The sequence below is a fragment of the Podarcis pityusensis genome (assembly GCF_964106645.2).
Source record: "Podarcis pityusensis genome assembly, chromosome: Z".
Classification (NCBI taxonomy): Eukaryota; Metazoa; Chordata; class Lepidosauria; order Squamata; family Lacertidae; genus Podarcis; species Podarcis pityusensis.
Window position 1 is genome coordinate 10,696,900 of NC_138044.1, and position 16,345 is coordinate 10,713,244.

At 43.2% G+C, this 16,345-nt stretch overlaps 1 protein-coding gene across 6 annotated transcripts in view; it reads left to right on the forward strand.

Annotated features, from left to right (window-relative positions):
- The window catches only part of GARNL3 (GTPase activating Rap/RanGAP domain like 3), a 104,893-nt gene that overhangs the window by 61,519 nt on the left and 27,029 nt on the right, over window positions 1–16,345 (forward strand). For all 6 annotated transcript variants that reach the window (XM_080990719.1, XM_080990724.1, XM_080990721.1 and 3 more), the window contains 9 exons: window positions 3,300–3,374; window positions 4,658–4,757; window positions 5,253–5,371; window positions 5,832–5,896; window positions 6,018–6,081; window positions 8,082–8,108; window positions 11,603–11,678; window positions 14,565–14,663; window positions 15,523–15,626. In XM_080990719.1, coding sequence (XP_080846845.1) covers window positions 3,300–3,374; window positions 4,658–4,757; window positions 5,253–5,371; window positions 5,832–5,896; window positions 6,018–6,081; window positions 8,082–8,108; window positions 11,603–11,678; window positions 14,565–14,663; window positions 15,523–15,626 — 729 coding nt within the window. The remainder of the gene's footprint in view (window positions 1–3,299; window positions 3,375–4,657; window positions 4,758–5,252; window positions 5,372–5,831; window positions 5,897–6,017; window positions 6,082–8,081; window positions 8,109–11,602; window positions 11,679–14,564; window positions 14,664–15,522; window positions 15,627–16,345) is intronic.

Consider the following 16,345-nt stretch of genomic DNA (forward strand, 5'->3'; position numbering starts at 1 on the left):
GAATAGGATGTCCCAATTTTCATCGGAGAAAAGTTGGAGGGTATGGTGTGTGTGTCCGCAGTGTGTTCACGCAGTGGAAGGCAAGGAGGATCCGCATCCCATTTTTTTGCTCTTCGAAATATGACAACCCTAGCTTACAATCTAAAAAGGCATGTCACAAAAGGAAAATTGATTGGAAGGGAAGAAGAAACTAGCAAACTTGGGGGCATGTTCTTACTGAAGTTGGAAGCCTTTGACCAGGCTGTGCTGTTTCAGAATGCAACTAAAGTCCCGTGTGATTGAACGCTCCAGCATCCAAGAAGATGAGCCAGGAGGAAGAGGAGGTGGTTATTAAAAAACCTAAACATATCATGGAGAAGGCTATTCTTGACCCTTCTTGTTCCCATCTAGCTTTGTAAGTGGAAAGAATCTTTTATGGAGGAGTATTTTTAGCCTGAAGTCTCAACTCTCAGAAACAGGTTTACTTTGGGGAATAAGCTGCTTATGAATGCCCAGCTTACAGACTCTGCTCATCCTTCCTGCTCTCGCCTGTCATGTGCCTGACCTTCTTTCACTGGATCATGACATTGTCCCGGTTCTTGGCTGGAGATTTCCATTTCATGCAGGGAGTGGCCCACTAGATATTCTTGAACAATGATTTCTATCTTAGCTATTGGCCAAGCTGGCTGGGGCTGATGGGAGTTGTAATTCAGCAATGTCTAGACTGCCACAGGTTAGCCAACCATGCTCTAAGACATCTCAACTCACTTCCTTTTGCACATGGCATCCATGGAGTTACCATTTAATCCTCATTCAGGTGTTCCAGCGCCCCCTTTCCCATTATTTCCCCTATCAGCCTTCTCTTGTGGACATCTTTTCTCTTTCATATATTCCAACTATTGTCCCTAATACAAACACACCTGTTGGCACTGCTGTAACATAACATAGTGACTAAGAGAATGAGCTGTGGTCCAAAAGGCCACTGGTTCCAGTCTCAGCTTAGCCACAAACTCATCGCGTGGCCTTAGATATTAGTCTTTTTTTTAAATGGTGTGTTTTTTGTTTTGTTTTTGCATTGTCTTTTATAGTTTAAAGATAGTTTTGGACATGGGGCCATATTACATGGTGATGTGCCCCACCTGTATTATGAAGTGGTATGGTCCTTTCTGCCACCTTATTTTGTTGTGGGTGTGGACCAAACCTTTGTGGTGTCTCCTAAGAAATCTCACTGTTCCTTTTCTATGCCTGTTTTACCCCTTAAGTAATAGTTGTAGTTGTTGTTGTCGTCATCATCGTGGTTTTCATCATTGTTGCTGCTGATGTTGTTGTTGTAATTTGCTTTGGAAAACTGGCTTGAAAAAGCTGGATGTAAATAAATAGCCCACACTTTGAAACTCCCTGCCTATGAACAACAGGCAGGTACTTCAACTATAGTCTTTTCGGTGCCTGATTAAAACTTTTTTGTTTAGGCAAGCCTTGCCAGACATGTAGAAGCTGTCGTGTGATTCAATCTGTTTTTAGCTTATCATTGATTTTAATTATTTTCTAAATGTTTTAAATAATTATTTTTTTAGCTGATCATTTTTTGTCTTACTCTTTTGGTGAACCTCTTTGAGGTTTTATTGCCATCAAGAGGTACAGTGGTACCTCGGGTTAAGTACTTAATTTGTTCTGGAGGTCCGTTCTTAACCTGAAACTGTTCTTAACCTGAAGCACCACTTTAGCTAATGGGGCCTCCTGCTGCCGCCACGCCGCCAGAACACAATTTCTGTTCTCATCCTGAGGCAAAGTTCTTAACCCGAGGTACTATTTCTGGGTTAGCGGAGTCTGTAACCTGAAGCGTATGTAACCTGAAGCATCTGTAACCCAAGTTACCACTGTATTAAAATGTTGTGGGAATTAATTAATAAAATAGACAAGACACATCCTGCTCAGACCCTTCCCCCTCTCAGACATTATTTGCTGTATGGGAAATAATACTGACCCAGTTTACAGAACTGTTGTAAAGTTGATTATGACCATAATGTACTGTCTGCTATAAAAATGTCAATCTGTTGGCTTGGGAGCTGGAGGGAGGTAAATTAGGCCGGGGGTATAAGTGGAAGGTTAGAAGCTGATCGAGAGAAAAGCTGGAGGTAATTCACTGTGTTCTAGAGCCGGACTGGATAGAAAGGGGGAATTACGTGGAGAATCAGCTTATCAGTTTAAGAGGGAGGGGAAGTTGGCTGGAGGGCAGAATGTTGGTAAGGCTCTATTGGCATTTATCTTTTAAAAAGCAGTTAGTGGGTCTGAGAAATCAGTGCAGATGGGATTCTTAGATCCCTTAGATGAAGGTTTCTGTATTAAAATAAATTCTTACTGTAAATATGCAGGGGGTTGTGGTTATATATAATTGTTGCAAACCACTTTGATTTTTTTAAAATGAAATTGCGGTATACACGTATTTTTTTTATTTAAAAAGATATGTAACAGTGCCCTCACTAACAAACATATCTTTATACTTATTTGCTTTTCCATTCTGTTATGAATAAAACCTGTTACGTTGTTAATCTCGATCTGCCTCTTCATAGAATTCCTGTTTTAATAGTTTGAACATCCACTCCAAAACAATGTATATATTCGTAGTGGGACCATGACACGAGGAATCACAGTCTTTGAAACGTTGCTTCTCGGGTCAGGTCTATACATGTAGCAGAATGAATGGCAAAATAGGCTGAACGGCTTCAGTCTGCAAGTTGTATATGAGAGAGAGAGCGCATGCATGTGTGTATGTGTGCACAGGTGTGTGAGCATGCAACATTATCCAATGTTTTACAGCAGACCTTTCTTCCCAATCTGCTAGTTGTATATTTGCAGGAGCATTCCACTGTGACTCTCCCGCCTGTTGTAGGAAGTGGTACAGTCCCTTCTGGCACTTCATTCTGCTGCTGTGTGCGTAGATGAAGCCTTCGTGGTCCCTCCTATGAAACATAACCATCCCCTTTCCGAGTTTGGTTCACCTTTCTATGAAAGAGCTTGCCTTTGGGTTTGGTGCTCCTATCTCTTGGGAAATCCATCTGCCTTGTGGTAGGGAGAGAGGCTGCCCCTGCTGCCTGGAGGTGGGTCACTCCTAGACTGAGTGATGATGACAAGCCTCTCTTTCACTCCAAATGCTCTTTTCTCAGCAGTGAGATAAATATGATGCCTCCATTAGATGGCATCCAAACAATACAGATGTTTAAAGCAGCTGCTACCAATGAGTTGCATCCCAAAGAATGCTTAGAAGATGAAGAATCAAGGCTTGCTGTTCTAATGTTTACCTTTTCCCCCTCATGGCACAGCTCATTTCCAGTGACGCTGACGGAGCTATCCAAAGAGCTGGGCGATTCCGGGTGGAAAATGGCTCTGTTGATGAGGTAGGAGGAGGTCTTTGCCTTAAGGCTTGTTTTCCTCAGATTGGTTAGGCATTGGCATCATAACAGTGGGCAGATCTACACTCCTGGTTTTTAATGCTAAAAAAGAGTTAAGGAATGATTCTGATAACCATATAGCCACTTGACATTCTTTTTTAACGTTCATAATGCGCTGCAGAGCAACCAGAAAACAGGGAAACAGTGGGGAGAAAGAGAAAGCAAAACAGAATGTTTCCTGCTTTGATGTTTTAGAACAATATTTCTAATATTGTTCTAATAATGTTTAAAAGGATCCAGCCAATGTATCAGAGTGAAAAATAATTGTTTTTATTCTGCTCTTCTGCCAAACCAGGCCCCCTGAACAGCTTACGAATAGCAGTGAGAAGACTGATCCTGCTGTCAGGCTCACAATCTGAGAGATATGACATAAGAGGAAAGGGGACTGGGAAGGAGGAGGGAAAAAGCAAATTCAGGCACTAATTCTTAGTTACAGAGATCTTGTTGTAAACAGCAGGAGGTAGCCATCAAATTGGAGCCTTGAGCAAGAATCAAGGGGTCCAGTTGATTGTTATAACACACCCAAGAGTCAGGAAAGATTTTCTCAGTCTAGACCTAAACAGGAAGTCATTTTCAAAGCCTTTCCTGTTCATGAGAGCCAATCACCAGCCCTAGTGGGTTGACTCACTACAGTGCAAGGGAACTCCAGTGCCCTGGTATCCCTACTACAGGTTTCTCTGGTTTACACCTTTTTGCAAGCTGGTTGCCCTAATATAATACATTTTGTATGTTGTGTTCACTAACACATTCTTTTTATTATACACATTTTTACCCTAGCATAGTAGATTTCTTGGAGAATGCCAATGCTGTTGGGGCCTCTTGTATTTCAGCAAGGAAGGCATTCCACAGCACTGGTGCCACCAGTGAAAAGCCCACCTCTGCATTATCACAAGCCAATAATCATCAGAGTGTGGCAAAGCTAGCCAGGTTCCATTTGTTCATCTTAGTGCCCTTAACAGGCAATGGTGGGGAAGACAGTGTTTCAGGTAACCTGGTATAGAGTTGTTTAGTGTTTTACATCTAAGTAGCAGGACCTTAAAATGGGTTCAGTTGTTAATAGGCGTCAGGCGCAGATCCTCTAACATATGGACACCCAATAAGGGGCTGGGCTACCAGCTGCTTCAAATGCCTACTTCTCCCTCTCCCCTCCTCCATTCCACGTCCTGTTTGCTATTTCTGTGTGGGGAGCCTTGAATTAAATGACTTCCTGGTTTCTCTTTTCTTTCCAGAACACAGATTATGCCCCTGGTACATGGCGCAGAACAGATGTGCATTTGGAGAACCCGGAGTACCACACCAGATGGTACTTCAAGTATTTTCTAGGAAAAGGTAGTTACACTTTTTTATTTGCCTGCATCAGTTACAACATTATTGAATAATCAAACTGTGCTTTGATCATTAGCAGTGTCTTCTCTTGCCTTGATCAGAGTGAGTTTCTCTCTGAGAGTTCCTTTTTCAAATGAGACCATTTTAACTTTAGCCATGTGACCACATCTATGCAACCACCTTTTTTGACTGATAGGCCTGAGTGCCCAGCCTTTAGAGTATATGTTATGGCAGGTCTCCACCATCTTGTCCTACTTGGCTAAAAGAGACTGAAGTGTGAATGGCCCCTGTTCAAACCTCACCTTCGTAATAGCAAAGTAAGCCATCTGTGTTCAGAGGCAGTGGCATTAAATTTGGTACCAGTCTTCGCACAGGGAATTTTGCATGTGGCACTAAGGTGCTTACTCTATGAGCAATGGGATTCCCCTGTGTGTACAGTTTGGGTTCCTTTGCAGGTTGGTTTTGCATTTTGTAACAGGCACTGTTTTTGCTCCCCAGTTCATCAGAACTATGTAGGAACAGACATAGAGAAGAACCCCTTTTTTCTGTCTGTCGTACTCTCTGACCAAAACAATCAGCGTGTTCCTCAATACCGTGCAATCCTCTGGAGAAAAACAGTAAGGGACAAACATTTTGCCTGCTCTTTTATATTGGTTCTAATTGTTTAGCTTAGTTTCTGACAATCCATGGTAATCAGTGGAGCATGCCAAGCTAGAAAGGTTATGATAGAAAAACAGGCACTCCTTCCATTATAAGTAGTTTCTTTCACCCCGACTTGCAGCTTACTTATTTGCTACATTCCACAAAGGCCTTTTGAATCTTTCACATTGTTCAGATGCACATTTAAACCATGGTTTATTGTGAACCAACCCCATCTGACAAACTATGGCATAAGTTATGGTTCAAGCTACAGTTAGCACAAACCATGTTTGAGGGTTACATCTGAATCAACCCTCACCCATTAGTGTTCTGAATATTTTTGTAATTGATTGAATTAACTTAGTATTTTCATTTGTATAGAAAAAACCCCAAAGTCATCTGAGAAAGAGCATCTGTCTTAACTCAATTCTCTTCTAGGGTACTCTGAAAATATGCCTCCCTTACAGTCCTACCAAAACTTTGTCTGTGAAATCTATTTTAAGGTAAGCAGTTAAAAACAATTCAGTAGAGATTACGTTTAAAAGATCATTGCAGCAGATATTACTCATTGTTGCTCCACATGAACAGACAACACTGAAATTTACAATTTCACCTACATTTCAGTGCCATGAATCTTGACAAATTTGAGAAAGGCCCTAGAGAAATTCTTCACCCTGAAATTCAAAAGGTGAGCTTTGCAAAGCTTTTTCAGTATTTCTTTTCTCCATCCTATTTTAAGAGTGTTTATTTTGTGGAGCCGGTTGGGGGTGTCTTTTGGAAACAATTGCTTCAAATACAGACTTCAAGAAATGTGTTGTATGAATGTGGTGAGTTGCTTTGAGGACTCCATCCAAAAGCCACAAATCTAATAAATGGAATTAAATGTTTCGCAGAGAGTTTTAAGCTGGTGTAGTTTAAGAACATAAGAAGGGCCTTGCTGGATCAGGCCAAAGACCCACCTAGTCCAGCATTCTATTCTCACAGTGGCCAACCAGATGCCCCAGTGGGAAGCTTGCAAGCCAGACCTGAGCACCAATAGCTCTCCCTCCCTACTTGTGATGCCCAGCAGCTGGTATTCAAAGGCATACTGCCTCCCACGGTGGAGGAACTTAGCCATTGATAGTCTTCTCCTCCTTGAATTTGTCTAATCCTCTCTAGCTCCATTTGCTTAATCACTTTGGGTTCCCTTTTTTGAACCTTTGCCATCTCTACAATATCCTTTTTTGAGGCGTCCACAACTATACAGAGTATTCCAAGTGTGGTTCCACCATAGATTTGTATAACAGCATTATGCCATTGGCAGTTTTATTTTCAATCCTTGGTGTGTTCAGTGACAAGCCCATGAGCTGGAATCCAGCATCTGGGTGGTGGTCTCATCCTCTTGTGGAGGATAAATGATCTATCAGAATAGGTGCTGTGATATCTAAGAAGGAAACCTCAGTGCAAGGTGTGATGGAAGAGAAACAAAGGCAGTAAGAAAAGGCTGAAGTCTAGCAGGCAGAGAATGGAAGGTCAAAGCAAGGGCTGTGGCTCAAAGGCAAAGCATCTGCTTTGCATGCAGAAGATCCCAGCTTCATTCCCTGGCATCAATGGGTAGGACTAGGCGAGACCTCTGCTTGAAATCTTAGTGAATCACTGCCAGTCAGTTTAGACATATTGAGCTAGATGGGCTAATGCTCTGACTCAGATTAAGGCAGCTTCTTGTGTTGCTGTATCTTAAGAGAAGGGCTGTAGTGCAGGGGTAGAACATTTGCCTTGCATTGAGAAGGTCCCAGGTTCAATCCCCAACATCTCCAGGTCTGAAACTGTGGAGAGCCACTGCCAAACAGTGTACGCATTGCTAAACTAGATGGCCTAATGGGTTAACTCAGTATAAGGCAGATTCCTATGGCTGTTGTTTGCTAGGTAGTGGGGGTTGAATGTCTGAGAAGCAGGGGCAGAAGTTTGAATGTTCGTGGAGCAGAAAGGAAAAATATAGCCCCTTGGTAGCACTTCAAGACGTGTGTAGAGACAAATTGGAAAGAGTTCCGCGGAGGCAGCAAAAACAGTAAGCAGTCTGGAAAACAAGCCCTGTGAAGAAAAATGGAAGGAAGTGGGTATGTTTAGCCTAAAGAAGAGAAGACTAAGGTGAGGGGAAGACAGGAGTTCTCCATCCCTGTCCTGGAAGAAAGCTGCATGAACTGTAGCCTGCCGAACAGGATAAAGAGATCATGAGCAGATGGCCAGCATATCTATGACTAGACTTAAGGGGTAGTGGCTGGGCACTATGCCAAAGCAGCAGGTGGCTTGTAACACCTTGTCCTGGACTCACTTTTAATTACATTTCCCTCTTTGCAGTTTGGACATTTCCTGGACCTTTCTGTTCAAAGGTTCAATGGGATTTTTTATCCATGTGGTTGTTGTTGTTTCTGGTTACCCACCCTTCACCCTAAGGTCCTAAGGCAGGTTACAAGACTTTAAAGTACAACAATTTAAACAATTTAAAAACTCGCAAGTACTTGACTAGGGCAAGATGTCACTTTTTCCAATCCTAACCAAGAGACCAGTATTGAAAAACAGTGTGGTTGCCGCTGCTTTTGTCTGAAAGCCCTGACCAGTTACATTTAGGGTGCAAACAAATGACAAATTAGATTGCTGGGTTCTGAATGAATATAAAAGCTGAATATATTTGTTCTTTTCCCTCCCCAGGATTTATTGGTTCTGGAAGAGCAAGAGGTAATTCACAATCTGATCTCTTTAAGTTCCCAGGAGCCTATCTAACAAACACTGGTTTCCATTTTGAAAAGTACCATGTTCTATTCTGTGGGCTATGCTACTTGGTTTGATTTGGGGGGTGGGGGTGGTGTTGTACCCACAAATACTCTTGTGTGCCCCTCCTGAGGTCAACATAAGTGCAAAATCATGATTGAGAAGGCTGATTAGAGTTGGGAGCTATTGGTGAACCAGTTTCAGACCATGCACTTCTACAGATCTGTTGGGGACCCTGTTACCTGAATTCAGGAGGGGGAAAAACATACTTGCTCAGATTGCTGCTACTGCATATGTCTCACAAAATGTGTTGCTGAAAACACCAATTCCATCTCATGGGCACCCCTTCTCACCCACATTGGGCAGGAATACTTATCCCATGATGTGACAACCCTATCTTAATCCTGCCCTGCAAGCAGCAACCCATGGTCCAGAAAGAGGGGGGCGGGCATCTTGAGATAAGTATTGCACAGGTTCTGAAAGTGAGCAAAGGAACTCAGCATGGCGTGTTGTTTTCAGTGCCCTGGCCCCAGTTACATAATGTGTGATTTTGGCCCGAGAAGTACTTATGAAACAATACTCTTTCCTTCTACAATGTTTTGGACTCTTGTGTTCCTCTTTTCTCACTACTGCTTGCCGCACCTTATTCCAAAGTACCAATTGCGAGAGAGGCCCATATATCAATTCAGTTTGATTATGGACCCTTGAAGGTTCATGGGCCCATGGGCCTCACTTGCCTCTGCCACTAGCTCAGTCTGAGCCACTCATGTGGTGGGGTCAGGGTGTAAATCACAGCAAATGAGCTTGTGCTGATGCTGTATTGACTCATGGGAGCGATCCATGTCTTTGAAACCGAATGGGAAGTGTGAGTGCTGAGTGCCATAATTGAGTGTCTGCAGTCTCCCCTAACAATAACAATGATTGGTTTTCATACGTGCAATGGATTGCCTAAAACTGATGATATTCCTATTAGTGGTAGAGGGATCCACATATTTTAAATCTCCAAATTGGAGGAAGCTGGTGCCCAAATCTGTCCCATTCCAGACTTGTGTTTGTGCGGAGGGGGAGGGGATGACATGCTTAGCTCTGTTAGGGAAGTTTTTAGTGTTTGATGTTTTATTCTGTTTTAATATTCTGTTGGGAGCCACCCAGAGTGGCTGGGGAAACCCAGCCAGATGGGCGGGGTATGTATAAATAAATAAATAAATAAATAAATACATTTTTATTTATATCCCGCCCTCCCCAGCCAAAGCCGGGCTCAGAGAGGCTAACAACAGTAAAAATAGCACAGTTTAAAATTAGGGAATTTTAAGATAGCAGGCTTGCACGAGCAGTGTTACTGAGTGTGAGAGATAGGGATTTTGCATGTTTATTTTTGAAGATGTTTGTTGCTGGTGTTAGACACCTACAAAGTAGGGATATGGGGAAAAGAACCTAACAAGAAAATCAGAAAAACAAGTCAGTGTTCCCTGGATTTGAATATCATAAACTCCCACCGCAACAAAATCTTGCATTGTGGGCTACTGCTGTTCACTTTCCCAGTCACCTCTTCAAGACTACTCCATTCCAGCCCCTTCCAACTAGGTTTTCTGTTCCACTTGCAAATAATCAGCTAGCACTCTGTGCCCACTGAGGGCTGTTTTCCGGGTTTCCCCTCCTGTGTATTTATTTATATCTATTTATTTAATGAAATGTATATCTTGATTGTAAGAAAACCTCTGTGTTTTACTAAAATATAAAATAAACATTAAAATTCTCTTTTGAAAATAATTCAAAAGATTATTAAAATCTTCAGTAGCTAAAAAGAAATAAAATACATGTAACCTATATGTCTCTGGATAGGCTTGCCTAAACAGAACTGTTTTAAGCAGGCACTGAAAAGAGTTCAGCAAAAGTGTCAATAGGCAGGGAGTTCCAAGGTGTAGGTGCTGCCATGCTGCTGCTACAAACCATGGCATTCCACAAAGCCTGCTGATTCCCTTCCTTTTTGTGCATGGACGGTGCTGTCTTGGTTGTATAAATGACAGCACTCGTACCTGTAGATCAGAAATACAGACAATGCTGAGAAATCCAGTTACAGTGGTGCCTCGCAAGACGAAAAGAATCCGTTCCGCGAGTCTCTCCGCCTTGCGGATTTTTTCGTCTTGCGAAGCAAGCCCATTAGAGGTTTAGCGCTTAGCGCTACAGTATTAGCTGATAAGCGGCTTAGTATCAGCTGTTAAGCGGCTTAAAGATCAGCTGATAAGCGGCTTAGCATCAGCTGTTAAGCGGCTTAAAGATCAGCTGATAAGCGGCTTAGCATCAGCTGTTAAGCGGCTTAAAGATCAGCTGATAAGCGGCTTAGCATCAGCTGTTAAGCAGCTTAAAGATCAGCTGATAAGCGGCTTAGCATCAGCTGTTAAGCTGCTTAAAGATCAGCTGATAAGCGGCTTAGCATCAGCTGTTAAGCGGCTTAAAGATCAGTTGATAAGCGGCTTAGCCATCAGCTGATAAGCGGTTTAGCAGCTTGGGAAAAAGGGGGGGGGGAGGAAAAAAACCCTGCAGGAACTCGCAAGACATTTTCGTCTTGCGAAGCAAGCACATAGGAAATTCGTTTTGTGAAGCACCTCCAAAACGGAAAACCCTTTCGTCTAGCGGGTTTTCCGTCTTGCGAGGCATTCGTCTTGGGGGGCACCACTGTATAAGAAGAAATAAAGACTTGTGAGTCCTGTTTGCAAGGCAGTCCCTTTAATGGCTTCCAATTCAGGCTCATCCGCAGACAGCAGGTTCACGTTAACATTTTATTTATTTTGTTACAAATAAAAATACGCCTGACTTCAAATTCATGAGCAGGGCAGTTGCCCAAAAAGGTGGGTGGGGGATAATATAGTGTGCAAGTGAATCAGAACCTGAGCATATGAATGATAAACTAAAAAGAAAAATGAAAAACCCTGAGTAGAGTAAGATAAGGTTACCAGACGTCCCCATTTCCTGGGGACATTCCCCGGATTTACAAAGAAAGTCCCCATGCAAAATCCATTGAAGTTGAAAAGTGTCCCCAGATTCATTGGGGAAAAAATCTGGTAACCTTAAAGAATATGGTTTGTCTTTCCAAACTGGTTTCCCACATCTTTCTGGAGCAGTGTGCATGGGCTTGCATTTCTCAATGAATATTCAAATTCATGAAGTCTCCATTGCACATCCTGGTCCTCCCCCCCCCCCCAATTCACATGTTTTTCTCTGGGATGCAGCTCAATATGATTGGAAGAGCTACAGCCCTACTCTAGCACCCTCTAGCTGTTAAGGGTTTAGAAGACGTACTCTGCTCATTGGCAAGTTAGGATGCAGGATTATTGTGGAACTGCCAAATTTAACTGCCAAGTTAAAAGGAGCACTTTCACTTTTCCAATATAAAGCTGTATCATTTTTTGAAGAATGCCAGTCTGGTTCCGTCTTACTAAAATACTGTTCCTGTTTCATAGGGCTCTGTCAATTTTAAGTTTGGAGTACTTTATGCCAAAGATGGACAGCTAACAGATGACGAGATGTTCAGCAACGGTGAGTCTGAAGATTGATTTCTATCTGAAGTGAAGTGGATGGGGAAATGTCTGTGTTTATGCCATTGTGCTGATCTTGGTTTAGATCTAGACCAGTGGTGGCCAGCTTTGGTGGTGCATTGGATTCTACCTGGCTGAACTGCTTAGAGGTGCAATGCCATCTCCCTCCAAACAGGAGGGGAAATCTGATTCCCTTTAAAAAAAAAAAAAGGTTGAAGAGGATTTCCCCAGGCACCATCTGAAACATCCTCTCCTGTTATTTCACAATCACTGCAGTAGCCAATGTGGTGTCTTCCAGGTGATGTTTGACTCCAATTCCCATCAGCCCCAACCAGCATGGGCAAAGGTTGGGAAGATGGGAGTTGTAGTCTCCTGGTGTGCATTTTGTATTACGAGGCAGCATAAGCAGAAAGAGAGTCCTCTGCTTTGAAAAGTTTACGCTCTTAACTTTTGTCAGATAGAGAATATGGTGTGGAGTGTAAATTGCACACATAGCAACCATACATATTTACCTTCCCTTTTTGTAAGGTACTTCCATACCCAGTGATTCTTTGAGCCAGCCAGGGTCATATCTCAGTAGTAGAGCATCTGCTTTGCATGTGTAAGGTCCCTGGTTGCCTTAAATCCTGAAGAGCCATGGACAATCATTGTAGACAATATTGAACTAGACTGACAAATAATCTTGGTATAAGGCAGCTTCCTACATTTCTGTGAATGCTCAGATTTAAGTGAAATCCAGGGCTGATTTATTTTTGTTACCATATTTCTCTGCTCATCAACATTATGTTGGTTTACAGAACAAAGAGTAGTGTGTTAAAGATGCAATACAATAAATATGCAATAATTAAAAGCAGCCTTAAAACCTTCCTTTTCTAGCAACTCAGATTAAAAGATGCTTTAAAGGCCTGGGTGCCTTCACCTGACACATTAAAAATGGAAAAAATGAAACTCTGTGCCCTAGCCAGGGTGTCACCACTATGAAGGCCCTCTCACTAGCAGCTACTTTTCTTATGCAGTTGTAGCTCCGCTGTTCAATTGTGGGAGGCTTAAATGAAAGAGGTAGTGGAGGCTGATCCATTAAGGCAAATGGGGCACTGCCCCACCATCCTCAGTCTGCCGTCAGCCAGCTCCCCCCTCCTGCCTTCTTACTTGCAACCAGTTCCGGGAGTGGCCCTGCCTACCAGCTTCTACCTCCTTAATCTCAGTGTTTCCCTTGTAGAAGTAAGCAGGGAGGAGGATGGCAGGGGACTAGACCAGAATTAGTTGGCGCTGCCTCTCATTGGCTCTGGTGCCACCACCACCTATGGGTGGTCTCTTTGCCTTGTACTCTACCAGTCCCAATGGGTACCAGGCATCACTGGAAAGAGGTATACAAATACCCATGGTTGCAGTTTTCAGTTCTCTAACTCTGCCACCCACAGCTGCTCCAGAGTCCCTGGATCGTTCAAACCAGTGTCCTTCAACCTTGAGTCCACAGATGGGGTTTTTTTTAGACTACAGCTCCTATCAACCCGTTAGCTAAGCCTGTGGTCAGGGATGATGGAATTTGTAGTCAAGTTTTGAAAAGCCCTGTTTTAAAAGATTCTGCCTATTCCACATATACATTTATAATTCCCATCTACAGTTCCTTTAACAGTCAATCCCTTTTCCCATGGAATGCTGGGAGCAGTAGATCTGTCAGGGCAACAGGGTTGTTTCCTAACAACTCTCAGCGCCCTTGAGAAGCTGCAGTTTCCAGGATTCTTTGAGGGGAATATTGCTTTAAATGTGCGGTGCGGATGCAGCCACTCTTGCTTATAATACTCTATCAAGTACCATGTACACACTGGTGGCGCCACATTCATAACAATCATAAATCTGCCCCTCTGGCTGGACTTTCCCACAGAAAAAACAAGTTGCACTTCCAGCGTAAACACCCCCCCTTCTCTCCAGCTTCTTTTTAAGCTACTCTCCCAAGCAGCAGACAAAATAAAAGGGATAGCCAGTTTCTTGGGAACTCTTGCTATCCCCCACCCGCAACCACCCTTGGCATGGATCCGCTCTGCCTCCTCCTCCTTCCCAGAGCATCTCTATCCATGTGACCTGGAGTTTGTTTTCACCTCCTGTCTCTGAACAACGGCTACAAAATATTTCAATGTCGGGCCGAGAACATTTTGTGTTTGTATGACTAAAAGCTCTGGCAGGCTCTTAATGCCTTGGTTATATTTGCAGAGCCAGCTTGACATATTTGTGTTCTCAACAGCCAAAGGGGGGGGTGGGAGAGAAAATACCAAAAGCTTTCCATCTTCCTTGCCCTTATCTCCTGCCCTGCCGCCACCAAAATTGCCTTAGTCTCATTCCTCATGACTGTTTTGTCTTGGTCTCAAGGTGGACTTCTCCAACCTTTTTAAGATACAGTGGTACCTTGGGTTGCAGACGCTTCAGGTTACAGACACTTCAGGTTACAGACGCTTCAGGTTACAGACTCTGCTAACCCAGAAATAGTACCTTGGGTTAAGAACTTTGCTTCAGGATGAGAACAGAAATCATTCAGCTGCGGCGTGGCAGCAGCAGGAGGCCCCATAAGCTAAAGTGGTACCTCAGGTTAAGAACAGTTTCAGGTTAAGAACGGACCTCCAGAACGAATTAAGTTCTTAACCCAAGGTACCACTGTACTTGAAATATGGGATCCGCATGAACTACATTTAGCATGTACATCTGACTCTTTTTTTCTTTGCTGTTTCTTACAAACAGGTTTAGAAGTGTTATGGTTCTCGGGGTCAAATGAAGCATGATGTTAAATGTGTCCATGCATTTAATGCCCAGATTTTATTTAAATCTCTCACCTCTTTCTCATCCCATTGTCTCTTCCCACTATCTTATTCGACCCCCCCCCCCCCATCTGCAGAAGCTGGCAGCGAAAGCTTTCAGAGGTTATTGAGTCTCTTGGGGGACACCATTACTTTGAAGGGCTGGACCGGCTACAGAGGAGGACTGGACACCAAAAGTAAGGTTTCATTGGAGGCAATTAGTATCATACCCAGATTCCAAGATATGTTGGCAGATCCAGAACATATCTTGTAATGCATGAAAATGTTCTTCTCTAGTTACTTGCTTTGTGTTCTCCTATTGGCCTTTGCAACTCAAATGTCTTGGCTCCACTTCTGTTTCAGCCCAGCACCAGTCCAGGCACCTGCATTGCTGCTTTTTAAGTCCCAATTAAAACATTTTGATGTGCTCAACCTTTTGGTGGCATTGAATCTCTGATGGTTTTTACCCACCAGTTGTTTGCTCTTCTCTTCGCTGCTGTTTTCTGTTCCATTGTTTATTTTTATTGCAATCCGTTTGTTGTAAGTGGCTTCAGGTGTATTAGCAGGAGGACAGTGATAAAGGCTCCTCCAGTCAACCTATGTATTAAACATCCTGATTTGTTTGCACAAAGCTTACGCAAAGGTCGGATTATATCCTACTTTTCTTCTGATTTGCTTATGGGGAGGTTATACAACAATGAACATTTTGTCCTGCATTCATACTGATCCTCTCGTAGAGTGACTAAACTCCTTCCCAGTAAGCATTCATTTGTTCCACACTTTTTAATGCATTTCCTCATCACTTTCCTAACCACAAAAGGTCAGTTTCCTTTTTTAAAATGGATGTATTATGCTAGAATGACAGAGTACTGTAATCCACTTTAACTGGGCAAACCTAAATTTCCTGGTATATGCTTGTATCCCTTCCTTAAAATATAGGTGGTCTAGAGGTACCCTGAATGTAGCAATGGTCCAATGGGAAAGGATGGAGTGTAGGAGTCCCTAAACTCCATACCACCCCACTGAAAGCCAGTGCTCGTTCCCTTTCTTTTGCAGATGACACCACAGGCATTTTTTCCATCTACACTGTCTACCAAGGGCACGAGATAATGTTCCACGTCTCAACCATGCTTCCATATTCGAAAGAGAACAAACAGCAAGTATGTGGTTTCCCTATTGATTTTTCTTGGTTAGACCACAAGCCACCATCAAAGGAAGGAAAACACAGCAGCACTTCCAGGATGCACATTTTGGAAAAGTTTATGTGGAAGACCAGTTCTGGATACTCTGTTTTAAATGAGGACCTTGACAAGTTGGAGTCTGTTCAAGAGGAGGGTAGCCAGGATGGCAAGGGGTTTGGTGACCCAAAAGAACTGGGTGTGCTTATGCGCTGGAAGAGGAGGTTAAGGGGAGACGCAGGCCACAGCACACACATTAAAGCACTTTGAACAGCCACTAACTGAAGTTAGTTAAGTGTACTGAGAGTTGATAGGAGACACCTATTTCACTCCCAGAGCTACAATTCCCAGAGTGGTTCAGCAACAAACCACAGAAAAGTCTGGAAATCTTAGCTGCGTAGAAGGAATAGGGGTTTCGTAACAATTCTCAGCACCCTTAGCAAGTTTCAGCTCCTAGAGTTATTTGGGGGCTCCCAGAATTCCATGACTGTTTAAAGTGGTATCATAGTTCTCTAAATGTGTGGTGTGGATGTAGCCCCTTCAGATATCTGAAGGGGCATCCTTGTTCTCTGGTAGCTCCGGATAGGAAGAGTAGGACCAACAGGTGGAAGCTCCCAGGAATACTGGTGGCTGTTGCCCATTGGGACTGGCAGGGCAGAAGGCAGGGAGGCCAACCGTAGGCAGAGCTAAGGCTAATGGCA